General features: G+C 41.6%; 4 protein-coding genes across 5 annotated transcripts; all 4 read left to right on the forward strand.

The window, feature by feature from the left end:
• Positions 1–25,659, forward strand: LOC134077357 (C-signal-like). Of its 2 annotated transcripts, XR_009938682.1 has the most exons (7): positions 1–224; positions 322–376; positions 587–774; positions 918–1,085; positions 1,266–1,376; positions 2,100–2,270; positions 25,557–25,659. XR_009938682.1 is itself a non-coding variant. In XM_062532918.1 (6 exons), the coding sequence occupies exons 1-6, from the start codon at positions 81–83 to the stop codon at positions 2,211–2,213; spliced, it is 780 nt and encodes a 259-aa protein (XP_062388902.1). In that variant the 5' UTR covers positions 3–80; the 3' UTR covers positions 2,214–2,377. The 2 variants fall into 2 exon arrangements, 1 of the variants encoding a protein (XP_062388902.1); XM_062532918.1 differs by lacking the exon at positions 25,557–25,659 and having other exon boundaries at positions 3–224; positions 2,100–2,377.
• LOC134077361 (C-signal-like) lies at positions 5,480–13,004 on the forward strand. Its single transcript, XM_062532922.1, has 6 exons — positions 5,480–5,715; positions 5,811–5,865; positions 6,080–6,267; positions 7,166–7,333; positions 10,569–10,679; positions 12,804–13,004. The coding sequence occupies exons 1-6, from the start codon at positions 5,572–5,574 to the stop codon at positions 12,915–12,917; spliced, it is 780 nt and encodes a 259-aa protein (XP_062388906.1). The 5' UTR covers positions 5,480–5,571; the 3' UTR covers positions 12,918–13,004.
• Positions 18,722–22,835, forward strand: LOC134077364 (C-signal-like). Its single transcript, XM_062532926.1, has 6 exons — positions 18,722–19,380; positions 19,478–19,532; positions 20,091–20,278; positions 20,432–20,599; positions 20,871–20,981; positions 21,676–22,835. The coding sequence occupies exons 1-6, from the start codon at positions 19,237–19,239 to the stop codon at positions 21,787–21,789; spliced, it is 780 nt and encodes a 259-aa protein (XP_062388910.1). The 5' UTR covers positions 18,722–19,236; the 3' UTR covers positions 21,790–22,835.
• On the forward strand, positions 23,450–25,550 carry LOC134077358 (C-signal-like). Its single transcript, XM_062532919.1, has 6 exons — positions 23,450–23,637; positions 23,737–23,791; positions 24,008–24,195; positions 24,362–24,529; positions 24,813–24,923; positions 25,389–25,550. Exons 1-6 carry the CDS (start codon positions 23,494–23,496, stop codon positions 25,500–25,502), a joined length of 780 nt encoding a protein of 259 aa, XP_062388903.1. The 5' UTR covers positions 23,450–23,493; the 3' UTR covers positions 25,503–25,550.
• Positions 25,660–27,057: the final 1,398 nt, after the last annotated feature.

The raw sequence follows: 27,057 nt of genomic DNA on the forward strand, positions 1-27,057 counted from the left end.
ATTAGACCAGTCCATGCTATAAATACTGAGGTGGCGGGAGCAGTGAGTGAGACAGTGAGTCAGACTGAGAGAACGAGAAAATGGCAGGAAAGAGTTGCAACATTCTGATCACCGGGGCCAACCGTGGCCTGGGGCTGGAGATGGTCAAACAGCTGGCGGAGAAGTCGATTCCTAACCGGAAGATCTTTGCCTGCTGCCGTGATCCCAGCGCCCCCAAGGCCAAGGTGAGAGTTCAGCAGATTTCAGGTGACAAGTTAGCGAAAGCGTTTGTTGTTGCTTCCTGCTTGCGTGTTAAAGTGCACATTTGTGCATGTGTTACAGAGTCTGCAGGAGCTGGCCAAGAAACACCCTGGAGTCATCCATGTTCTTCGCCTTGGTAATAAAACATCTACATTTCCGCTGTAATCTACAATTTTAGTACCATTTTATTATTCTGTAGAACAGTAAGGATATCGTCTCTATCTGTTTTATCCAGCATGATATTGTTATTACACGTGCACCAACATGTGATTAGGCCGACAGTGGGGATTATTTGTTTAAGGACAAAATGGAGGAAACCCATTAACTTCATCACTGTTTCTGTCAGATGTTGCTGACCTGTCCAGCATTCAGGAGTCTGCCAAGAAGGTTGGCTCAATCGTGGGGAAGGATGGACTCAACCTGCTGGTGAACAATGCTGGCATGGCTCCATGGGATAACACAGAAAACTTTAAACTCAAAGACATGCAGGACACCTTCAATACCAACGTTGTAGGAACCATGATGGTTACTAAGGTAACTCAGGCACTCAAGAAGAATATGATGATGTGGTGCTTCAGCGTGAAGATAGCTGCAACATAGCTTTCTCTAGCCATTTTTAAAAATGGTGTCTATTTCTTACTCAGTTATTTTCTGCTCCTTCTTTTGTGTGTGATCAGGAGTTCCTGCCATATCTGCGTGAAGCAGCAAAGAGCAGTGGGAAACCAGGGATGTCCTGTTGCAAGGCAGCTGTGATAAATATCTCCACAATACTGTCCAGCATATCGTATGCCCCAGCAAATATTTCCCTCTTCCCAGTTGTGGCAGTTTCATATCGTCTAAGCAAGGTATGACAGCTTCAGCACTACAGTTGCCCTTTGCACTGGAAGAGTGACCATGATGTATTGTCAGTCTTTCATGGCAGTGTTCGCATCTAGCTGGAAAGTTACAGAGTTCACTCTCTCCCTCTCTCTCTTTCTCACACACACTCTCTGTTTCTTCGTTTCTCTCTCTCTCTCTCCGTGCAGGCAGCTTTAAACATGCTGACAGTGTGCCAATCACAGGAATTCAAGAAAGACGGGATTCTGTTTACACTCGTGCACCCCGGATGGGTGCGAACTGACATGGGGGGCCCAGACGTGAGTATAACCGTACAGTCTTGTTGTGCTTATCAGTCAAATACACTTCATAAAATAATCATGACCTGTATGACCTGTTGGTTTTTATAATTTGAGGTAATTGTTGGATAAATGTTATGTTGACTTTATTCATTATGAATGCACATGAGTGTGACATTTCTTGACAATGGCATACAAATGATAATATTACCACTAGTTGTTTGGTTTACAGTCACTCTGACAAAACTTACCAGTTATTATTCAACAGTCACCTCATATAGTTTGTCACTAGATTTTGGTACAGACTTCCTTCAAATTGATATTGAGCATCCCTCTGAGATCAGACTAGTCTTTCACTGTCATTCCTTCTTAGTGATTGAGTAATTCCTCTCTTCCTCTCTCGCTGCTGTTGATAATAGAGACCAACCCAATCATTGGACTATAAATGTGAACACAGAATGTTAACGATGTTCATTATTATGCATGTGAAAATGGAAAATTATGAATAGTAATGTTAAAAAACATACACCAACTAACAATCCCAACAATTCATCCAGTATTTGGCTTAATGTCTCAAATACCCAGCATGCTAAGTAGACATATTATCAAAATCAATATGAGTATCTTATGTGGAAGACGGCCCCAGGCAGGCAGATCTAGTAGCGCCCGCTGTCCTGTGTTGTCCTACTGCCCAAGAGAGAGCCCCATCAGTCTGACTGCATGTGATTTATTGCTTGCCACTAGGGGGAGATAGATGCCCCTGAGAGTGTCAGTGGAATGCTGCGCGTCATGGAGTCCTTGACTGAGAAGAATAATGGAGCTTTTCTGGACTACAAAGGAGAAACTCTACCCTGGTGAAAATGAAGGAGTACCATTCTACATGCCAGCATTTCATGTCACTTATGCTGTGTTAAGGTCACCATCTAGCCCACTTATGATTGTACACTACAATGTGTGGTCACAATGTTACTTCTGTACGTTTGCTTTGCTATTCTCATCACAATAAAGTTGAACGCACAAGAGTTATGTCCACTCCTTTTGAGCAAATCAGGAGGCCTTAATAGCTGCCTTTCAGTGAGAGTGTTTGAGCCTCTTCCCAGTATGTTGGAGGATATGAATGGCATCTGTTGGCCATACTATTCATGACTTCATGCATCCATGTTATGAACGCATGCGTGCATGTATTCATGAGTATGCAAAAGCTGGGTGGGAGCAATTGATAAACGAAGCCAGGCTAGGACACACCAGGCACACTTGAGGCAAATCCATGTGAGTGAGGGGCCTGTATACCTCCACACTCGCAAGACTGGGGAGACAAAAGGGGGCTACAACTGTACACATTTGCGGGGTGTATTTGTCCTCTCTTTGTCTATCACAGAGCAGTAGATAAAACAGAGTGGCGACACTAGACCTCCATAGGAAAAAATGGCAGCGCTTTTCCAGGCTATTTCCACGTTATGGGACTTTTGGAACTATTTACGGCCAATCTCTTGGTCAGTAGTCAATGAGTTAATTGATTACACCTTCCAGCATCCAAAAGTACATCCCTTGTGATTCAGCCATTCAGCACAGGTTTTTTGGAACTTTTGATTGTCTGGCGGTAACATCAAAGGCCCAATCCCAATGTCAGCCCTAAGGACTCAGAGGCCCAATCCCAATGGCAGCCCTAAAGACGAGGACTAAGGACACACAGACTTAATTGATCTCAGGTGCTAAGTGAGTGAGTGTGTGAGGCCACATGGGCTCAGATAGGTATTTTGGGATTGGGACAGCACTTCACGAGATCACATGTACCCTGGCGATGTTTACTAACAAAGACGTTGCTAACATTTGCACCATGCACATGTGTGTCGTGCGTGTTGTTGTTTACCTTCATTTCCGGATTTTTCTATGATCGCCGCGGTAAAGGTCACAACACTTTGAACTGTGGGTAATTCCCTTAGGTTAAGTCTGCACCGATGCAGACTCACGGAAAGGGCTTGGTAAGTGTGTACTCAAACCCTCACGCCTGTTGTAATTCGACATTGGGACAGCCCTAAGCCCTTACGAATTTCGCGAGAACGCGCACCAAAGTCCTTGAGTCCGTGATTCCGGACATTGGGATTGGGCCAAAGAGTGTTGCAACTCTCTCTTTCTATCGCTCTTTCACTACAACTGCAGGGGCCTGTGACTCAGCACAACTATGTCACCTGTCTGCAGAGGTGGAAAACTCCAGCTTCAGAAAGTAAAAGTCCAATCAGCATCTTATTAAGCCACATACATACCCCCCCCCCCCCATTAACTGTCCCACCACCACTCCACCTATGTATTGGTTCTACCTGTGCACTTAAGGTGATCTCATCAATTACAGTAGCTGCTCTACGTGGCTGAAGAGTTAATTAGAATCAGCTGGTTTAAGTGAGTAGTTGGCACAGATATGTGGTATAACTTTTACTCTCTGAAGCTGGACTTTTTCCACCTCTGCCTGTCTGAAGTCATAATTAAGTGGGAGGGCCATTAGCAGAGCAAAAGGCAGTCAATACTGCAGGTGAAAGTGCACCACACAGAGAGATACACTGAGTGAGAGAGAGCGAGAGAGAGAGAGAGAGAGAGAGAGAGCAAATGGCAGGACAAGCTTGCAAGGTTCTGATCATAGGGCAACCTTGGCCTGAGTTGGCAGAGATGTCCAGTCCTGGACATTAATATATTAGACTTGCTTCTTTTACTGTTAGATTATAGGTCAGATATGGAAATGATGGCAGGTGAGCATATCTGACCTATAATTTAACAGTAAAAAAAGCAATTTTAATCAAATCAGTGCGAAATCACAACATTATAAAACAAAATAATTTCACAAAAAATAGTTTATTTTAACAGTTATTTCAACAGTTTAGTTTATTGCGTAACTACTGAATGTACTAATGGCCTCCAATAATGTATTTCAAGACAAAATTGTCATTGCACATGAATGACATTACATTCAATTACATCTAAGCAGCTTCATGGACATGGACATGGAATGATTCATTTGTTTCAGTTGGCACTTTTTCTGTCTGATGCTTTTAACATGCCCAGCATTCAAGAGTCTGTCATGGACCTTGTTTTGTGCACTGGTGCACAGTCATGTTGGAACAGGAATTGGCCATGCTCCAGCTGGGCTTGGTCCTTTAGTTCCAGTGAAAGGAACTCTGTATTAACCAGTAGATTTTAGACAATTCCATGCTCCCAACTTTGTGGGAACCGTTTGGGGGTGGCCCCCTCCAGTTCCAACATGACTGTGCACCACTATAGTCCACCTGTAGACACAACTCTGGTTTGGAAGGCCTCTGCCCTTCTTTTAGGAAGGCCTGTGATTGCAGTAATCAGCAAGAAAATTCTTTAGAAAAAAGAAATGAAAAATCATGTTTTGATATAAAACCTCTCAGCAATGTTTGCCAATATTTTTAAAGTGGTATAGCTTTCATGTGGCAGTTGAAATTTAGATCACTATCAATCAAGATACCATGATTTGTTCCTTTGCTTTAAAGGTATACTATGCAACGTTTTTCAGTTAATCAATTCGTTCCATACTGTTATATATGATTAAATGAGTCATTACCGGTCGAACGGTGTTTTTTTTGGCCGCTCTAGTGGTCTGTAGCGGTAGAACCACACTTGCAACTTCAGGAGACACCGGGCACGCACCCATGCTCTACTCCAGGAAGTGTCATGTAAAGTCTCATGAAAAGGCACGGCAGACTGACCGATTGAGGATTTTTGTCAAATATACACGCTAAAGCTGTAGGGGAAGCTCTGCAGAGAAATATGCAAGCATAAAACGAGCGAAAATGAAAAGTGAAAGCGAAACCGGCGATGAAATCGCCAATCCTGCATAGTATACCTTTAATCCCTTATGCATGGAGGGTGGCAACCTTGATCTGTGGTGTACAAGTCTGTGTGAAGTGACACTTCATCTCTGTCAGTGTGTATTTTGCAAGGTCATTACTGCTCCATGCCACAATTAAAACACAAACAGGTGCACTAAACTACCCCGTCATTATGATATGATCAACTATTGGCTCCACCCAGCCAGAGCCTGTGCCTGAGCTCAACATTTTTATCTGTGGAACTATAGGAGTGGCCGCAGTCTTAAACCAACACTACAGAGTGCTTTAAGACCAGTCCACAATAAATACTGAGGTGGAGGCAGCAGTGAGTTAGAGAGAGAGACAGTGAGTCAGACTGGGCGAACGAGAGAATGGCAGGAAAGAGTTGCAACATTCTGATCACCGGGACCAACCGTGGCCTGGGGCTGGAGATGGTCAAACAGCTGGCGGAGAAGCCGATTCCTAACCGGAAGATCTTTGCCTGCTGCCGTGATCCCAGCGCCCCCAAAGCCCAGGTGAGTTCAGCAGATATCAGGTGATAAGCTAGCGAAAGCTTTTGCTGTTGTTTCCTGCTTGTGTGTTAAAGTGCACATTCTTGCATGTGTTACAGAGTCTGCAGGAGCTGGCCAAGAAACACCCTGGAGTCATTCATGTTATTCGCCTTGGTAACTAAGCATTTACATTTAGGCTATATTTACCATTTTAGTACCATTTTTTTTCTGTAGAAGTGTAAGGATATCATCTCTCTATTCTATCCAGCATGATATTGTTATTACACCAAAATGTGATTAGGCCGACAGTGGGGATTTGGGGCTAATTTGTTATTTGTTTAAGGACAACATGGATGAAACCCATTCATTTAGTCACTGTTTCTGTCAGATGTGAATGACCTGTCCAGCATTCAGGAGTCTGCCAAGAAGGTTGGCTCAATCGTGGGGAAGGATGGACTCAACCTGCTGGTGAACAATGCTGCTATGCTTCCATGGGACAACACAGAAACCCTTAAACTCAAAGACTTGCAGGACACCTTAAATACCAACGTTGTTGGAACCATGATGGTTACTAAGGTAACTCAAGGACTCAAGAAGAAGAATCGTGAAGATATAGCTGCAACAGCTTTCTCTAGCTATTTTAAAAAACGCAGGTGTAGGTTTCCTTAGGTGTCTATTTCTTGCTCAGTTAACACTATTTCTTTGCAGTAATGTGGTACTTAAGAGTTGACGAACTCCGGTGATATGCAAATTCTGTGCTGCAGACATTGCAGAGGACTTTGTTTTAATCAACACTTTCTTTTTAACACCGTCAGGCCGTTTTTTTTTAAAGTAAATGTTCCAATCAATGATCCAGGCAGCACATTCTCGTCTCCCCATTTTACGGTCTAATGGTTACTGACTAGCCTGACGAGCCAGACCCACATCAAGATGTAGGGCCTGGACACTCACCGTAGACAGGGCTCAATCGGAGGGGTGGTATAAACAGTTGTCTTTCAAATTCCCTCCCCGCAATAGGATAACGCTAAACGAATCATCTTCTTGTTTTCAAGAAGCAGGATGCGTAACCTTCCCTCTCCATGCAATAGGATAACGCTAAACGAATCATCTTCTTGTTTTCAAATAACAGGATGCGTACTGTAGCAACTTCTGGTCGTATGTCAGTCACCATTATGTTAAGCCCACCCACCAACTCTATACACGCTGTGATTGGCCCGCTTGATTTTCCAGTTCTCAGCTCCTAAGCTCTACAGAGTGTTGCTAGACTGCCCCGCCAGCCAAATTACATTTGCTGCCGCTTGGGGCGTCTAGATTTCTAGGCTAGTTACTGACTAGAATGGCCCCGGGTCAAAGGTCATCGATTAATCTGCGTTAATTTTTTTAATCAGTTATTTTATCTCAAATTAATTAATCTAAATTAATCAGTTATTTTGACAGCCCTAATTCTGTTCCTTCTTTTCTTGTGTGTGATCAGGAGTTCCTGCCATATCTGCGTGAAGCAGCAAAGAGCAGTGGGAAAGCAGGGATGTCCTGTTGCAAGGCAGCTGTGATCAATATCTCCTCATCAGGAGGCATCATATCGAGAGCCCCTAAGACTATCCCCCTCTTCCCAGTTGTGGCAGTTTCATATCGTCTAAGCAAGGTACTGACAGCATCAGCACTACTTTTGTGTGCCCTTTGCACTGGATAGTCTAGTCGTAATCCCCATAGGCCCAATAGTAAACCCAGAAATGTTGAGTACCCTAAAGTTTTATTGCATAAATGTGATCTATAGGCCTAGTGGATGAAATTCAACTTGGTTGCCTAAAGTTGCACTTTGGGCAATTTGCATAATTAGCATAAATATATAGCCAATTAAGGCGAATAGGGTGCAGGTGAATAGGGTAAAAAAATTAAATAATAGATATCACTATGAAACTTTCTCAGTTGATTACTTGTGTTAAGATGAGAAAAAAAATGTATTGCATGTTTTTTATATTTTAATGTTTACATATGCAAATTAGGCCCTATCCCATAAAAAAGGCTCTAATTTGCATACACACAAAATCAGATAGTGTGATAAAGCCAGGCTCAAAATGTTTCTTTTTTCCAAAGTAAACATGTATACTTGGAGGGCTGAGTTGGTGAAAACCTTTAAAGGAACCTGTTAAGGAGGCAGTGTTAACCCATTGACCCATTTAATCCCAATGGTCATAATTGTGATCGTACAAAAACATGTTGCTCCTGTGCCTTTAAAATGTCATAGTTATTTTATATGTTGTATATAGTTCTTGTATAGTTAATGTGTATTTGTGTACGTGTGCATGCTGGATATAGTTATTTTGCATATTATGTATAGTTCTTGTAGGTTTGCGTGTGTGTGCATGCTGTTATATAGTTATTTTGCATGGAGCACCTAATTTCTTAATCCGTCCGTCCATAGGTCAACACTGCCTCCTGACCAGGTTCCTTAAAGGTTTTCACCAACTCAGACCCCAAGTACACATGTTTACCCTTGGAAAAAAAATATTTTGAGCATGACTTTATTAATAAACAATCTGATTTTGTCAGTATATGCAAATGAGCGCATGTTTAATGAGACATGGCCTCATTTGCATATGTAAACATTAAAATATAAAAATATGCAATACATTTTTTTCTCATCTTAGCACAAGTAACCAACTAAGAAAGTTTCAAAGTGATATCTATTATTTATTTTTTTTACCCTATTCACCTGCACCCTATTCACCTTAATTGCCTATATATTTATGCTAATTATGCAAATTGCCCAAAGTGCAACTTTAGGCAACCAAGTTAAATTCCATCTATTAGGCCTATAGATGACATTTCTGCAATAAAACTTTAGGGTACTCAACATTTCTGGGTTCAAGAAATTACGACTAGACTAGGAGGAGACTGAGCATGATGTATTGTCACTCTTTCATGGCATTGTTTGAATCTTGTCAGAATGTTACACAGTTCACTTCTGCAGAAAGATGTCATGCATGCCATGACTGCAAGTTACTTTCCCATAAGAATTTCACAACTCTTGCTTCTATGGCATATGAAACCTTTCAATTCAATTCAATTCAAAAGTGCTTTATTGCCAATAATTGTGATAATTGCTTTGGCAATACAAATGTCTAAATATTTGTCATGCCAATATTGGCATGACAAATATTTAGACATTTGTATTGCCAAAGCAATTATCACAATAACAACAGACAACTAGAAATGCAATTCCAAGGAATTACCAGTGCATGAAAATGCAAAAATATATAGATAGATAATGTAGATATGGTTACTAAGGTGTAGCTAGGGTAAACATGGTGGTTGCATAGTTTAAAGACAGTTGATGTGTGAAGGTAGACAGTTTAAAGCTTAAACATTCCAGTTGTACTTAACTAATGATTTCTAAAAGGTATGTTAAAATGTTATCTAACTATGTTAACAATGATAACCAGGTTGATTGGTTTACTTAGCTAATGATTTCTAACAGTTATGGTAAAAATGCTAACAATGCTAACAATGTTAACTATGTTAACAATGTTAACCAGGTTGATTAGCTAACCTAGCTAATGATTTCTATCATGCTAAAAATGTTAACTATGCTAACAATGCTAACTATGCAAACCAGGTTGATTAGCTAACTTAGCTAATCATTTCTAACAGTTATGCTAACAATGCTACCTATGATAACAATGCTAACTATGTTAACAATGCTAACTAGGTTGATTAGCTAACTTAGCTAATCATTTCTAGCAGCTATGCTAAAAATGCTAACAATGCTAACCATGCTAACTAGGTTGATTAGCTAACTTAGCTAATCATTTCTAGCAGCTATGCTAAAAATGCTAACTATGCTAACCATGCTAACTAGCTAACTTGCTACTGAGGACTTCTATTTTGAAACATTTGTTGATAGGGTATCCATGGCTGCCACTATCGGGAATAAAGAAGTTACTGTAGTAAAATCATGTTGGTTGCTATGGAAACGGTCATAAACGCTTAATTTTAATGGTTGCTATGTTGGTTGCTAGGTACATGGAGGTCTCATGTAGTTGACTGGAGGCATAGTTGATGATAACTGACAGTTGGAATGGTTGAACAGTTAAATAGTTGAGTAGTTTCAATGGTTAAATGATTTAATAGTGTATTATTGCAGTGAGGACTTTTATTTTGAAACAGTTGTGGAAAGAGGAAACAGTTAACAGGATATGTAGTCTTCACAGAGAGATTGTATGCTTAAAGCCTGAGAGAGAGAGAGAGAGCTGCTGCAGGTGGGGCTGGCCACCTGGCATAAGATTCTAATTGCTTAACGATCCGACTGTGATGTCATAGAGGCCAATGTTAAGTCTATGGGGAATTTTTTAATAGTTTTTAATTCATAGTTTAAAAAGTATAAAAGTTACAAAGTTGAAAAGTCATACCAACCCGATCCATTAGAAGACCTACGTTACAGAGTTTGAATGAAGCTTCTAAGTTAAACAGTTGAAGAGAAATTGCGGTTAGAAAAAGTGGTCAGCGGAATAATAATAAGAAGTCTAGGAAGAACAGTACAGTGCATTTGCATGCACTGTAATTAATCAGAATGTAGAGATAAAACATGTGCCTAAACAGACATTCATATATATACAGCCTATAGTATGAACTATTGATACTGAGGAATAATAATGCAATTTTTAAACAGAGGATAGTGAAGGTGCGTGTATGCTTTCTCTCTCTCTCTCTCTCTCTCTCTCTCGCTCTCAGATTCAGATTCAGATTCAGATTCAAAGTGCTTTATTGGCATGACAAGGGGTACTCATATTGCCAAAGCAGGCAGACAGAACAGAAAGCAGTACCATAGCATTGGTACAAGTAAATATACCTCTCTCTCTCTCTCTCTCTCCATTCAGGCAGCTTTAAACATGATGACGGTGTGCCAAGCACAGGAATTCAAGGTAGACGGGATTCTGTTTACACTCCTGCACCCAGGATGGGTGCGCACTGACATGGGGGGCCCAGACGTGAGTATAACCGTACAGTCTTGTGCTTATCAGTCAACTACACTTCATCAAGTAATCTGGGGCCGGTTTCCCGAAGCCTTCTTAACGCTACGTAGTTCGTAACCTCTATCTTAAGCTCTACCTTAAGTACCTCACGCATTTCCCGAAACCTTCTTTGCTACGAATGTCTTTCGCACGTCGTTCGTTGGTAAGAGTGGTCTGGAGCACTCTCAGACCTCTCTTAGCTGCACCTTGGCAATGTTTCGACTCGCGACGCTAGTCGCCGCCACTGTACCCTACAGCAATTTCCGTTACGCATGCAACTCATATGATACAAAATCACTATTTTGGTTCGCCAATGATTTTATGTAAGTATGCTAATTTAGAAAATACTTTCTGGAAATGTTTTCATGCAAATATGAAACGTGCACGCATTTAAAAATAGTTAAAAGCGCTTTATTCTTTGCTTCCCCCCACCGTCCTACAATGTTTAGGCCTAATTTGCGGGCTTGCTGTCATGTTTAATGTTAGCCAAAGGCACACAATACTGAATGAGGATGTTGGTCAATCAGCTGTGATTAAAAAAAAGTCTACATAGCCTATTTCAACTAGAAAAGCACAAACCTCCCCCAAGCAAACACATAGCCTACGCCTCCTGCATCCAGACGGTGATACGAATCATTCACGAAATTAAATAGTTTCTTCCTTGGGTCATTTCAGATCTTCCCTGGAAATTTAATCGAAATCCATCTTTAACTTTTAGAGTTAGCCTATCTTGCAAACAAACGGACAAACAAACAAACTAGAAAAGCACTCAGAGAGCGCAGACCTCTGCTTTCAAACATGAAGCGTTCGAATCTTTTTATCCATGCGGGAAACAAACTAACACACCAACAAACAAACCCAGATGAAAACATAACCTACATACCGACGTAGATCATTTAATTTCTAGACGTTTTTTATCATTGTGTGCTAATAAGTTCATCCACGTTGAAATTGCGTGAATGTTGTGGGGGCGATAGGCTATTATAAGCAATGGTTTTGGTGCAAAGAACTCTTTCATAAGTCTGTCAAGCCTCCGCGTGAAATAAAAAATCGATTTCTGAGCAATCGATGTCACCTAATTCAGCACCTTCATGGTGGACAGTGCCTTATACGTCGGACGTAAGGAGCTTTTCGTAAGAAGACTCCTAAGTGATAGTTCGGGAACCACGACTAGAAAGGTAAACAACTTTGGTAAGTTATACCTTTGGAGTCTTCGTAGCTCGCTAAGAGTGAACGTTATCGGGAAACCGGCCCCTGATCATTATGGTCTGTATTACCTGTTGGTTTTCGTAATTTGAGGTAATTGTTTGATAAATGTTATATTCACTTGCACATGAGTGTGACATTTCTTGACAATGGCATACAAATGAGAATATTACCACTATTACTATATACTACAAAACTTTCCAGGTATTATTTAAGACCTCATATAGTTTGTCACTAGATTTTGGTACCGACATCCTTCAAATTGATATTGATCACCCCGCTGAGATCAGACATTCACTGTCTTTCCCTCTTAGACTGATTGAGTAATTTTTCTCTCATACTGTACATGCTGTTAATAATAGAGACCAACCAATCATTGGGCTATTAATGTGACATAGGCTAATATTAACGATGGTCATTTTATTAATACTAAAATGAATGATGATGAACATTAATGTTGAAAAACATGCGCTAACTAACAATCCCAAAAATCAACTGTTGTTGTCAAGAGGCACATATTATTTGGCTAAATGTCTCAAATACCCGGTATGCTAAATAGACAGAATGGCTAGAGCTATCTCAGTGATAGTATGATACTACATAATAAGATAATTTATATGTGTTTTACATCAAACCATTAGCTCAGAACAACCCTGCAGATTGCTCAGGGCACTGAGTTAACTCATCAGTGCAATCCAGTTGAGTGACGAGAGGGGTTATATTAAATAGATATATTATCAAAATCAAAATGAGTGAAATGAGTGTGGAAAATGACCCCAAGCTGGCAGATCTGTAGTGTCTACTGTCCTGTGTTTGCATGTGTCCTGTGTTGTCCTACTGCCCAAAAGAGAGCCCCATCAGTCTGACTGCATGTGATTTATTGCTTGCCACTAGGGGGAGATTGATGCCTCGGAGAGTGTCAGTAGTATGCTGCGCGTCATGGAGTCCTTGACTGAGAAGAATAATGGAGCTTTTCTGGACTACAAAGGAGAAACTCTGCCCTGGTGAAAATGAAGGAGTACCATTCTACATGCCAGCATTTCATGTTACTTTTGCTGTGTTAAGGGGTTTTACATTTGCTTAGCTGTTATCACAATAAAGTTGAAAGCACAAGAGTTATGTCCACTCCTTTTGAGCAAATCAGGAGGCCTTAAACGCTACCTTTCAGTGAGAGTGTTTGAGCCTCTTCCCAGTATGTTGGAGGATATGAATGGCATCTGTAGGCCATACTATTCATGACTTCATGCATCCATGTTATGAACGCACGAGTGCATGTATTCATGAGTATGCAAAAGCTGTTGATAAACGAAGCCAGGCTAGGACACACCAGGCACACTTGAGGCAAATCCATGGCTCTCTGCTCCCTCTATAGAGTGAGTATTTGACGCCTGTATACCTCCACACTTGCAAGACTGGGGAGACAAAAGGGGGCTACAACTATACACATTCCTGGTGTGTATCTCTCCACTCTATGTCTATGGGGTGTACTGGTTAGGGCTTCGGGCTTGTAACCGGAGGGTTGCCGGTTCGATCCCCGACCAATCCACCACGGCTGAAGTGCCCTTGAGCAAGGCATCTAACCCTCCCCGAGCGCCGCTGGTTGGGCAGGCAGCTCACTGCTCTGGGTTAGTGTGTCATTCACCTCACTGTGTGTGTGCTGTGTGTGTGTTCACTAATTCGTTTAAATTGGGTTAAATGCAGTGAGGAGAATTTCCCCCACGGGATCAAAAAAATATATTCTATTCTATCACTACAGCTGCAGGAGCCTGTGACTCAGCACAACTATGTCTGAAGTCATATTAAGTGGGAGGGCCATTAGCAGAGCAATAAAGTAAATACTGCAGGTGAAAGTGCAAGAGAGAGAGAGAGAGAGAGTTCATGGCAGGACAGGCTTGCAACATTCTGATCATCTGGGCCAACCGTGGCCTGGGCTGGAGATGGTCAACTGTTCAAGTTCAAAAGTTTATTGTCATGTACTTAGTATTGAAATTCCTTGTGCTCAAACGTCCATTCAAAAGAAAAACAAATAAATAGATACTATAAAAAAGAGGGGTTGGAGAGCACCAAGGGACACCCAGGTGCAACAGGGGCAAGACAAAACTCCCTTGTCCAGGAAGAAACCTTGGGCAGATCCATGGCTCAAGGGGCCAACCCAACACAGACATGAAAATCACTCACCTTTCGGCGAAATTCCGCCGTTTTGAAGCCAAAACAGGTGACTTACATGATTCGTGCAGATCCGATGAGAAAATATTTGGGGGGGGGGGGGGGGGGGGATGGGGGGTCAAGGTGAATTGAATGTACAATGAGTTTAAAAATCAGGCGCAGACGCTAACACATCTTCAGGTGTTTCCAGAGCCGCATTTAAAACGTGTCTGCTCAGCAACGGATGCGTGAATGTAGCCCCTATGCGTTTAATAAACATTGGAAGCTAATTGTTGACAAAGACGCAACACGAACAGAACGCGCACGCCAAGTTATAGCAGAGACACTTTGCTTTAAAAAGACTTTGGTTATAGCCTCCCTGTTGTGAGTAGGGTGACCACCTGTCCCGCTTTACGTTGTACTGTACAGCAATTTTACCCTTTGTCCCGCCTCACGCAAATTGAGCATCTGTCCCGCTTTTTCGTTCGACCCTGGCCAATTGAAAATAAATAGGCTACACAGATACGCCCACAGGCGTAGTGTTAACTTATGTCCAATAGTTCAAAGGAGAGCAATGAAATCGGTAGTCGATAGGCTGATTCGTACGTCAATCAAACTGTTGCCTGGTGCACGAACGCCTCCGCAACGTTGTCAAAGATCTCAAATTGGAGAGCGCGCTCTTCGGTCAGGTTAAGCAGCCATGGTGAGGCCACGAGAAAGAGAAGATGCACTTTTAGCGAATGGACCGCAACATATACTCTTGGCAAAGACCTGTAGACGGCGAAGCAGAGAGGGCATTTTGCATTTGCGTTTTTCTCTGGGGCATGGTGAAGAATACGATGTGAAGCGACATGGTGTAAGTGAGTCCTACAAAACTAAAAAAACACTCCGAGAGCGCAGACCTAGGCCAAGCGAAAACAACCGCCTCCTGGATAACTCCCATTTAATCGTTTGTTCCGTGGGTCATTTCAGACCTTTCCTGAAAATCCCATCCTTAACTTTTTGAGTTAGGCCTATCTTGCGAACCAACAGACAGACAAACAAACAGACAAAGAAGCCCCGATGAAAATAACCTCTTTGGCAGATAATAAAAAACACATCAAAGAAACATGCAAATCATAAAAGATTCTGGTTTACCTATTTGCACTGAAATAGTTCAGCAAGCCTCAACTATAGACTATAGGCCTTATATTTGGTTGAACTTAGGCTAGGTGGGTCTAACGTTTTTTTTTGTGAGTTGTATTTTAAGAATTTGATTCACTGAGTAGGCTACATTCTTTCAGCTGCATAATGCCTGGTCCCTTGGACAGCTGACAATTTTGATAGTCCCAATAAAGATGAGATGTTGTGAAATTAATGTTTTGTCTTTTGCCTAGATAGTGTCTTAATCTTATGTCGGTAGCTTAAAAAAAAATGTTGCTTAGTAAATTAGATCTGGCAATATATCTTCAGTTTAAAGTTATTACGTCTGTCCCACATTGTCCCTCTTTACCATGCTACTTGTCCCACATTTTGTCTGACTGGAGGTGGTCACCCTAGTTGTGAGCGCAGATGCATCTGAGATGTCAGGTGAAATAGTGATCCTAGGAGAGATGCCGAGGGATTTCACAGGTGGGCTAGTTGCCTAGTTGAAACTTTCAACTTCTATTAGAAAAAGACGCTGAGATTAGTGTAGCAACGTAGCATAGGTTGTTTTCTTCTAAGGTTCGTTTTGTCCAGAGACACAGTTGATTGACATGATAATGCTGTCTTTTGCCTATGTAGCCTAACTCAAATGATTCGCTAACGTAGCCAAAAAAAGTTGCAACTGCTTCAGACCACAAGTAACGCACGTAACCGTTTGAGTTATGTGTGTGACTTGGGACAAGTTTCAGTTACACCCGGATCATTATGATTTACGAGTTCGTAAGCCAGGCGTAATGTAAATTTACATTTGATTGTCGAGTTACAGGACCCTGATCAGTAGCCTGTACCTACAGGTAGCCTACAGTTTAACATGTAATATGAAGACAGTTCACATAACTTTATTGGTTGGTTAAACACACTAGCACAACAATTGCATGTTAAAACGTTTAAACACAATTTTACAAATTAAAGCCTATCTACCCTATTTTATATAATATTAGTTTGAAATAGTGTGTGTCTCAAGCAAGTATATTGATTACCTGGTTTGGTCCAACAAATATTCTGATAGTCTAAGTATCCATTAGGCCTATGAAATCTTCAGAAATGTGTACTTCATTCACAGAGAAAGAGAGAGAGAGAGAAAGAAAGAAAGCGGGTCCCTCACACTTTGGAAGATTTTTTTCAATTTTTTTTTAACATGTTTTTTTTGTTTTTTGGGGTTTTTTTTCGGGGGGGGGGGGGGGGGGCCTGGGGTTGTGCTAGTAGAGGGAGCATGTAAGTGTGAGTGTGTGTGTGTGTGTGTTAGGGGCAAGGGAATATAAGGGCAGGCATGTGTGATGTCTTGGGAGGAGATGGTGGGACAGTTAAAAAATGGAGATGTCCAGTATATATATTAGACTTGCTTCTTTTACTGTTAGATTATAGGTCAGATACTGTATAAAAAATGATGGCAGGTGAGCATACATGTCTGACCAATAATCTAACAGTAAAAGAAGCAAGTCTAATCAAATCAGTGTGAACTCACATTGATAGCCAACACATTAAAATTGGTTTAACTTAAAATAGCTTATTTACTGTGTAACTACTGAATGTACTAATGGCCTTCAATAATGTATTACAAGACAAAATTGACATTGCACATGAATGACATTCCTGGACATGCAATGAATCCTTAAAGGAACAATTCACAGTTTTTTCATATTAAACTACGTTATTTCCTTAACTAAGACGAGTTGATACATCTCACGTTTCAATGTGTGCACTCACTGGCTCTGGCGCGCGGCACAACTTTGATAGCACTTAGCTAGCGCAGTTCATTCATTAGGATCCAAACAGAGATGAAGTTAGAAAAGACCAAACACCTCCATGTTTTCCCTATTAAGATACAGTTACACGAGTAGTCACACGACCAAGTATGATGAGACAAAATAAAACGTGGTGCATTTTTTTTTATTTTTTTTTTTTTTTTATTGGTTTTGTTTGACAGGGACCATGCATAGAAAAAACTTCTATACCAGGGTTAGCTAAATAGCTAATTTGCACCTGTAGTCCCTGGGCAGGATGTTCAAGCACAGTAAAAAACACAGACAGATGAAAAGACAATAGAATTAACATTACAAGTAAAAGAAAAGCTAAATGAAAAACAAAGGTCAATGATCACAAGCTTGATTGTCTTTGAGCCATGTCTTCAAAGACTTTTTAAAACCCCTAAAACTTGAAGAGTCTCTGATATGGAGTGGGATTGAGTTCCATTTTCTAGTTGCTTGATATGAAAATGCTGATTGGCCAAAAGTGGTCTTTTTGAATGTAGTGTAACAGTCACCTCTCATTGCAGCCCTAGATACCCTAACATTGTCTCTACAGAATGACACACATTGCTTAAGTGGTGGTGGTGCAAGATCATGGGTTAATTTGTACATCAGACACATGTCAGAGAAACAAATAAAACTGTCAAATGTTAACAGGCTATGTTTTTTTATGATAGTACAGTGGTGATACTTCCTTGGTTTCTTATCAAACACTTTCACAGCCTGTTTGTATAGAGAGTACAAGGGTTTCAGAGTGGTCACCCCTGCCTGAGACCAACTTGTAGCACAATAAGACAAATGGCAGAAAATCATTGAATGCATAAACAGTTTAGCAGCATGCAAGGGTAATTGATGTCTTATATGTCTAAAAGTAATCAAACTCACTCTGACATTTCTGGATATCTTCTTAATATGCTTTTTAAAATTTAGATTAGAATCAATAATTATGCCCAGGTATTTGAAATGGTCAACTATTTTAATCAACTATTTTAATGACCAGTATGTCAGGTTGTTGCTGTGCATTTATCTTTCTAGAGAAATACATAGCAACTGTTTTACTAACATTGAGAGTCAGACAGCTACTAGTTAGCCAATCTGATACTTTATTTAGGACTGCAGTAAGTTTTAGAGCAGCCTGTTCTCTATTTTTAGCATGCGTATAAATTGCTGTGTCATCTGCATACATTTGAATATTGACGTCTGGGCAAATCAGAGGCAGGTCATTGATATATAAACTAAATAGAATTGGTCCTAAAATTGATCCCTGTGGGACTCCAATGGAACTGTTGGCAAAGGAAGAGCATACATCATTAATTCTGGTGGACTGCTTCCTTGAGTCCAGATAAGACTCCATCCATGTCAGAGCTTTAGTGGAAAAATTAAACTTGGATAACTTTGACAACAGAACATTATGATTCACAGTGTCAAAGGCTTTTCTGAAATCAAGGAAAACGGCACCAACAACACCCCCATTATCAAGGCTGGATTTGATTTGTTCAATAAAGTAACAGAATAAGTATTTCTTAGCAGGTAAGAGGGGTAACTATATTGTGTGGCGGAATAACAATTGGGAGCACTTAGACTCAAAGCAGTAATATCCTCACTCCAAAGTGAAACTGAAAGTGCAAGAGTGAGGATATTACTGCACCACACATTAGTTATCCCTCCTACCTGCTTAGGAATGCACCACGTTTTATTTTGTCTCGCCATACTTGGTTTTGAGGTGGTATAGCTGTTATGTGGCAGTTGACGTTTACAGTATATCACTGTCAATCAAGATATGATCAGTTCCTTTGCTTTAACCCCTTTTGTGCCATGGAGGGTGGCAAGCCTAAATCTTTACTCCTTTTAACCAAACATAATTGCATCAGGTTTTTGTTGTTGTTATGTGAAGTGACACTTCATGCAAATATGTTGCTCAATGTCATGCTTAAAACACACAAACACATGCACCTAACTGCCCCTCATTATGACAGTTAAGATCTCTCTTAAAGGAAATCACAAACAAACTCAGCTGCCCGCTAAGTATGCCAACTCCTTAGTGATTTAACAGAGAACAACTTCCCGCCCAACCATTGGCTCCACCCAACCAGAGCATGTGTCTCATTTTTTATCTGAGGAACTACTGAGGAAGGAGTGGCCACATTCTTAAAACAACACTACAGAGTGCTATTAGACCGGTCCACAATACTGAGGTGGAGGGAGCAGTGAGTGAGAGAGAGAGTGTGTGAGTCAGACTGGGAGAACGAATGGCAGGAAAGAGTTGCAACATTCTGATCACCGGGGCCAACCGTGGCCTGGGGCTGGAGATGGTCAAACAGCTGGCGGAGAAGCCGATTCCTAACCGGAAGATCTTTGCCTGTTGCCGTGATCCCAGCGCCCCCAAAGCCCAGGTGAGAGTTCAGCAGATTCCACGTGATCAGCTAGTGAAAGCATTTGTTGTTGCTTCCTGCTTGTGTGTTAAAGTGCACATTTGTGCATGTGTTACAGAGTCTGCAGGAGCTGGCCAAGAAACACCTTGGAGTCATTCATGTTATTCACCTTGGTAACAAAGCATTTGCATTTAGGCTGTACCATTTTAGTTCCACTGTATCAGAACAGTATCAGGGTTGGCAATCACACCCAGACCCAAATGCAAGGCAGGACTCGAAACTTACTCAAAACAGACTTTACTTGGGAAAATACCACCGACAACCATGAGACACACACACACACAAATGACGAGGCAAAGACTGAGGGAAGACAGAGGGCTTAAATACAAAAGGAAACAACTTAACAAGGGATTAACAGGACTAATAATTAGAGACAGGTGAGGGGCGGAGACTAGAACAAACCAGAGCACATGGAGAGGGTAAGGAGCACATGGAACAGGACACAGGAAGTAAACAAAGCAAACAGGAGGGACGACACACTACAAACTAAAAGTCCAAAAACCCAAACCGTGACAAGTATCATATCATCTCTCTATTTTATCCAGCATGATATTGTTATTACACATACACCAAAATGTAATTAGGCCGACATTGGAGATTTGGGGCTAATTTGTTATTTGTTTATGGACAAAATGGATGAAACCCATTCATTTAGTCACTGTTTCTGTCAGATGTTAATGACCTGTCCAGCATTCAGGAGTCTGCCAAGAAGGTTGGCTCAATCGTAGGGAAGGATGGACTCAACCTGCTGGTGAACAATGCTGGTGTGCTTCCATGGGACAACACAGAAACCCTTAAACTCAAAGACTTGCAGGACACCTTAAATACCAACGTTGTTGGAACCATGATGGTTACTAAGGTAACTCAAGGAAGAATGTGATGATGTGATGTTTCAGCGTTAAGATAGCTGCAACAGATTTCTTAAAAAAAAAACAAAACGGGTGTATATTTCCTTAGGTGTCTATTTCTTGCTCAGTTATATTCTGTTCCTTCTTTTCTTGTGTGTGATCAGGAGTTCCTGCCATATCTGCGTGAAGGGGCAAAGAGCAGTGGGAAAGCAGGGATGTCCTGTTGCAAGGCAGCTGTGATGAATATCTCCTCATCAGGAGCCAGCATAGCGAGAGCCCCTGAAGATATCCCCCGCTTCCCAGTTGTGACTATTTCATATCGTATAAGCAAGGTACTGACCGCTTCATCAGCACTACAGTTTGTGTGCCCTTTGCACTGGAAGAGAGTGAGCGTGATGTATTGTCACTCTTTCGTGGCAATGTTCGCATCTAGTCAGAGAGTTACAGAGTCTCCAGAAAGATGTCTGGCATGCATGCCGTGACTGCAAGTTACTTTCCCACATTCATTTCACATCTCTTTCCTTCTGTGGCATCAGCTAGGAAACCATTCTCTCTCACACACACACACACACTCTCTCTTTGTTTCTCTCTCTCTCCGTGCAGGCAGCTTTAAACATGATGACAGTGTGCCAAGCACAGGAATTCAAGGAAGACGGCATTCTGTTTGCACTCCTGAACCCAGGATGGGTGCGCACTGACATGGGGGGCCCAGACGTGAGTATAACCGTACAGTCTTGTGCTTATCAGTCAACTACACTTCATCAAGTAATCTGATCATCATGGTCTGTTTTAGGTAATTGTTTGACTGACACTGAAGGGAGATAACCCGAAACGTCTGTCCACAGGCAATAAATAGTTATGCATGACTTGCACATTATGAGTGCTCTCTCATTTGATTTGAGGTAATTGTTTGATAAATGTTATGTTGACTTGCACATGAGTGTGACATTTCTTGACAATGGCATACAAATGAGAATATTACCAAATACTATACATCCAATTGTTTGGATTACAGGCACTCTGTCAACCCTTCCCAGGTATTATTCAAGACCTTGTATAGTTTGTCACTATAGGTTTTGGTACAGACTTCCTTCAAATTGATATTGATCTTCCCGCTGAGATCAGACTAGACATTCACTGTCATTCCTTCTTAGACTGATTTCTGATTTCTCTCTCATACATGCTTTTGTTAATAATAGAGACCAACCAATCATGATTCATGATATTGAACATTTAATGTTGAAAAACATGTCCTAACTAACAATCCCAAAAATCAACTGTTGATCGACCCCAAGCTGGCAGATCTTTAGTGTTTACTGTCCTGTGTTTGCATTTGTCCTGTGTTGTCCTACTGTCCAAGAGAGAGCCCCATCAGTCTGACTGCGTGTGATTTATTGCTTGCCACTAGGGGGAGATGGATGCCTCGGAGAGTGTCAGTAGTATGCTGCGCGTCATGGAGTCCTTGACTGAGAAGAATAATGGAGCTTTTCTGGACTACAAAGGAGAAACTCTGCCCTGGTGAAAATGAAGGAGTACCATTCTACATGCCAGCATTTCATGTCACTTATGGGCTGTGTCTGAATCATAAGTACACACGCTGGGAAGCGTGCATATTCCGGAAGTTAGTTACGTCAGAATAGACTGTAGGAAAGTCAAGCGCTCTCACTAGATGGGTACTTCGTTTGGCGTGATTTCCAAGCGTGCATCAATGCATCTTTTTTGGCCTCAGATATATCCCATAATCCATTGCGCAGCGCAGGTCAACCTCCACGTGTTTTGCAAATCGTCAAGCAACACACCCCCCTCCCCGAGTCAGGTGACGCCATGATTCCTTAAGTTGGCACTTTTTCTGTCTGATGCACTCCGACATGTCCAGCATTCAAGAGTCTGTCATGGACCTTTTGTGCACTGGTGCACAGTCATGTTGGAGCAGGAACAGGCTTGGTCCTTTAGTTCCAGTGAAAGGAACTCTGAATGTTTCATTTTAAAACAAAGTTTTTTTTTTTTTTTTACAATTCCATGCTCCCAACTTAGTGGGAAGAGTTTGGGGATGGCCCCTTCCTGTTCCAACATGACTGTGCACCAGTGCACAAAACAAGGTCCATAAAGACATGGATGACAGATTTGTAGAGGATGAACTGGCCTACACAGAGTCCTGACCTCAACCCAATAGAACAAATTTGGGATGAATTAGAGTGAAGACTGAGAGCCAGTGTCCTCATTCAACACCAGTGTGTGACCTCACAAATGTGCTTCTGTAAGGATGGTCGAAAAATTCCATAAACACCTAAACCTTGTGGAAAGCCTTCCCAGAAGAGTTGAAGCTGTTATAGCTGCAAAGGGTGGACAGACGTCATATTAAACCCTATGGATTAAGAATGGGATGTGACTGAAGTTTATATGTGAGTCAAGGCAGGTGAGAAAAAACTTTTGGCAATATCTTGGGTGGAAACATGATTCCTCTGGATGGGCAAGACTCATTTCTGGGTGACCCAACCCAGTCCACCTGTAGACACAACTTTGATTGTGCTTTTTGGGAGGCCTGTGCTAGCTAAGTGATTGCAGTAATCAACAAGAAAATCAACGCATTCTTTTTAGATAAATAAATAAAAATGGAAATCATGTTTTGACATAAAACTTCTCAGCAATATTTGTGTTTGAAGTGGTATAGCTGTCATGTGGCAGTTGACATTTATATCACTGTCAATTAAGATACAATGATGAGTTCCTTATTTGCTTTAACCCCTTTTGTGCCATGGAGGGTGGCAACCCTAAATCTTTACTCCTTTACATATAATTGCATCAGGTTTTTGTTGTTGTTGTTGGGCTGAAGTCTACAAGTCTGTGTGAAGTGACACTTCATGCAAATATGTTACTCAATGTCATGCTTAAAACACACAAACACATGCACTGAACTGCCCCTCATTATGACAGTTAAGATCTCTCCTAAAGGAAGTCACAAACAAACTCAGCTGCACGCTAAGTATACCAACTCCTTAGTGATTTGACAGAGAACAACTTCCCGCCCAACCATTGGCTCCACCCAACCAGAGCCTGTGTCTCAGCTTGTAACATTTTTATCTGGGGAACTATGAAGAAGGAGTGGCCACATTCTTAAACCAACATAAGTGCTATTAGACCAGTCCACGACCACGATACTGAGGTGGAGGGAGCAGTGAGTGAAGAGAGAGAGAGAGAGAGAGAGTCAGACTGGGAGAACGAGAGAATGGCAGGAAAGAGTTGCAATGTTCTGATCACCGGGGCCAACCGTGGCCTGGGGCTGGAGATGGTCAAACAGCTGGCGGAGAAGCCGATCCCTAAACGGAAGATCTTTGCCTGCTGCCGTGATCCCAGCGCCCCCAAAGCCCAGGTGAGAGAGTTAAGCAGATTTGAGGTGATAAGCTAGTGAAAGCTTTTGCTGTTGTTTCCTTTTTGTGTGTTAAAGTGCACATTCTTGCATGTGTTACAGAGTCTGCAGGAGCTGGCCAAGAAACACCCTGGAGTCATTCATGTTATTCGCCTTGGTAATAAAGCATCTACATTTCAGCTGTAATCTACCATTTTAGTACCATTTTATTATTCTGTAGAACAGTAAGGATATCATCTCTATCTGTTTTATCCATGATATTGTTATTACACGTACACCAACATGTGATTAGGCCGACAGTGGGGATTTGGGGCTAATTTGTTATTTAAGGACAAAATGGATCAAGCCTAAACTTCATCACTGTTTCTGTCAGATGTTGCTGACCTGTCCAGCATTCAGGAGTCTGCCAAGAAGGTTGGCTCAATCGTGGGGAAGGATGGACTCAACCTGCTGGTGAACAATGCTGGCATGGCTCCATGGGATAACACAGAAAATGTCAAACTCAAAGACATGCAGGACACCTTCAATACCAACGTTGTAGGAACCATGATGGTTACTAAGGTAACTCAGGCACTCAAGAACAATGTGATGATGTGGTGCTTCAGCGTGAAGATAGCTGCAACATAGCTTTCTCTAGCCATTTTAAAAGATGCAAGTGCAGGTTTCCTTAAGATGTCTATTTCTTGCTCAGTTATTTTCTGTTCCTTCTTTTTTTGTGTGAGATCAGGAGTTCCTGCCATATCTGCGTGAAGGGGCAAAGAGCAGTGGGAAAGCAGGGATGTCCTGTTGCAAGGCAGCTGTGATAAATATCTCCACAATATTGTCCAGCATATCAAAAGCCCCTGGGAATATTTCCGTCTTCCCAGTTGTGGCAGTTTCATATCGTATAAGCAAGGTACTGACAGCTTCAGGACTACAGTTTGTGTGCCCTTTGCACTGGAGGAGACTGAGCATGATGTATTGTCACTCATTCAAGTGACAACGTGTTTGCATCTAGTCAGAAAGTTACAGAATTCACTTCTGCAGAAAGATGTCTGTCATGCATGCCATGACTGTAAGTTACTTTCCCACAACAATTTCACAACTCTTGCCTTCTATGACATCAGTTGATATGAAACCTTTCTCTCTCTCTCTCTCTCTCTCTCTCTCTCTCTCTTCCTTTATCTGTCTTTGTGCAGGCAGGTTTAAACATGCTGACAGTGTGCCAAGCACAAGAATTCAAGGAAGACGGGATTCTGTTTGCACTCCTGCACCCAGGATGGGTGCGAACTGACATGGGGGGCCCAGACGTGAGTATAACCGTAAAGTCTTGTGCTTATCAGTCAACTACACTTTAACAAGAGATCTGATCATCTTGGTCTACTCTGTATTACCTGTTGGTTTTTATAATTTGAGATAATTGTTATTTTGACTTTATTCATTATGACAATGGCATACAAATGAGAATATTACCACTATATATTAAATTGTTTGGATTACAGTCACTCTGCCAAAACTTAACAGTTTTTATTATTCAACACCTCGTATGGTTTGGTACAGAAATAATATTGATCATCTCACTGAGATCAGACTAGTCTTTTTTTTCTTTTCGGAGAGAGGGGTTATAATCTATAGACATATTCAAAAATCAAAATGTGGAAAATGGCCCCAAGCTGGCGGATCTGGTCCTGTGTTTGCGTTTGTCCTGTGTTGCTCTACTGCCCAAGAGGGAGCCCCATCAGTCTGACTGCATGTGATTTATGGCTTGCCACTAGGGGGAGATAGATGCCCCTGAGAGTGTCAGTGGAATGCTGCATGTCATGGAATCCCTGACTGAGAAGGATAATGGAGCTTTTCTGGACTACAAAGGAGAAACTCTGCCCTGGTGAAAATGAAGGACCATTCTACATGCCAGCATTTCATGTCACTTATGCTGTGTTAAGGCTAACCATCTAGTCATTTTACCGATTGTATACTATGTGTGTGGTCACTATGTTACTGTTGTTTTATGTTTGCTTAGCTATTGTTATCACAATAAAGTTGAATGTACAAGAGTTATGCTCACTTCCTTTTGAGCAAATCAGGAGGCCTTTCAGGATCAGGATGGCTGTCTTTCAGTGAAAGTGTTTGAGCCTCTTCCCAGTAGGATTTGAATGGCATCGGTAGGCCATACTATTCATGACTTCATGCATACATGTTATGAACGCATGAGTGCATGTATTCATGAATATGCAAAAGCTGGGTAGGGAGCAGTTGATTGCCAAAGCCAGGCTAGGACACACCAGGCACACTTGAGGCAAATCCATGGCTCTCTGCTCCCACTGGAGAGTGAGTGGCATGTGAGGGGCCTGTATACTGTACCTCCACTCGCAAGACTGGGGAGACAAAAGGGGCTACATACGCATTCCTACATGGCATGCATCTCTCCCCTGTGTGACAAGATGGAGGGGGGGGGGGGTTAAAACAGTTTATTCAAACAAATGGACATATATCCAGCATACATGTCCATACAGGCCCACTGTGGGTTTACTGTGGGGCTATGTGGGCAATACAGACCCACACAATACAGACCCACGCAGGGCCTACAGTCGTTTTGCCCTTTACGGCTCCTATGAGGATGCTGTGGATTTTCTGTAGAACAAATGTTATAATTATTATTATTATTATTATTAATAATAATCTTATCCAGCATTATTTATTCTTGTTATGACTTACATCTTAACCCAGTCTTGATGATACTGCTATGTGAGGTACTATCTGTTGCTCCAAAAGGCACTCGTAAAATACACAGCCGTTTATCATTGTTAATCACAAATGAACTCAGTTGCACTTTAGTGTTATCTCCATAATGAGCCTACGATTATAACTCTCTCTCTCTGTCTATCACTACAACTGCAGGCGCCTGTGACTCAGCACAGCTATGTCACCTGTCTGAGGTCATAATAAAGTGGGAGGGCCATTGCAGGTGCAGGTGCAGGTGAAGGTGCGCCACACAGAGATACACACTGGGTGAGAGAGAGAGAGCACATGCAGGACAGGCTGGCAACGTTCTGATCATCTGGATCAACCGTGGACTGGTTTGGAGATGGTCAGCTGGCGGAGATGTCCAGTCCTGGACATTATATATACGACCTATAATGATATCTGACCTATAATCTAACAGTAAAAGAAGCAAATCCAATCAAATCTAGTTCATTAACTTGAAAATGAGTTTGATTAAAAACAGCTTTGTTTGTTGTGTAACTAGTGAATGTACTAATGTCCTTTGATATACAGTATTTCAAGACAAAATTGGCATTGCAAATGACATGGAATGATTCCTTAGGATGGCGCTGTTTCTGTCTGATAGTCCAGCATTCAGGAGTCTGTAAAGCAGGTTGGCTCAGTCCTGGGGAAGGACTTACATTTACTCATTTAGAAGATGCTTTTATCTACTAACTTATG

This window comes from Sardina pilchardus, chromosome 3 (assembly GCF_963854185.1).
Source record: "Sardina pilchardus chromosome 3, fSarPil1.1, whole genome shotgun sequence".
NCBI lineage: Eukaryota > Metazoa > Chordata > Actinopteri > Clupeiformes > Clupeidae > Sardina > Sardina pilchardus.

Coding starts and splice junctions, on each gene's coding strand:
- LOC134077364 (XM_062532926.1), top strand. CDS start 19,237: ATGGCAGGAAAGAGTTGCAACATTCTGATCACCGGGGCCAACCGTGGC. Junction 20,279..20,431: donor GAACCATGATGGTTACTAAG/GTAACTCAAGGA, acceptor GTGTGTGATCAG/GAGTTCCTGCCATATCTGCG. Junction 20,982..21,675: donor CTGACATGGGGGGCCCAGAC/GTGAGTATAACC, acceptor GCTTGCCACTAG/GGGGAGATGGATGCCTCGGA.
- LOC134077361 (XM_062532922.1), top strand. CDS start 5,572: ATGGCAGGAAAGAGTTGCAACATTCTGATCACCGGGACCAACCGTGGC. Junction 5,866..6,079: donor CATTCATGTTATTCGCCTTG/GTAACTAAGCAT, acceptor TGTTTCTGTCAG/ATGTGAATGACCTGTCCAGC. Junction 10,680..12,803: donor CTGACATGGGGGGCCCAGAC/GTGAGTATAACC, acceptor GCTTGCCACTAG/GGGGAGATTGATGCCTCGGA.
- LOC134077358 (XM_062532919.1), top strand. CDS start 23,494: ATGGCAGGAAAGAGTTGCAATGTTCTGATCACCGGGGCCAACCGTGGC. Junction 24,196..24,361: donor GAACCATGATGGTTACTAAG/GTAACTCAGGCA, acceptor GTGTGAGATCAG/GAGTTCCTGCCATATCTGCG. Junction 24,530..24,812: donor TTTCATATCGTATAAGCAAG/GTACTGACAGCT, acceptor GTCTTTGTGCAG/GCAGGTTTAAACATGCTGAC.
- LOC134077357 (XM_062532918.1), top strand. CDS start 81: ATGGCAGGAAAGAGTTGCAACATTCTGATCACCGGGGCCAACCGTGGC. Junction 225..321: donor CCAGCGCCCCCAAGGCCAAG/GTGAGAGTTCAG, acceptor CATGTGTTACAG/AGTCTGCAGGAGCTGGCCAA. Junction 775..917: donor GAACCATGATGGTTACTAAG/GTAACTCAGGCA, acceptor GTGTGTGATCAG/GAGTTCCTGCCATATCTGCG.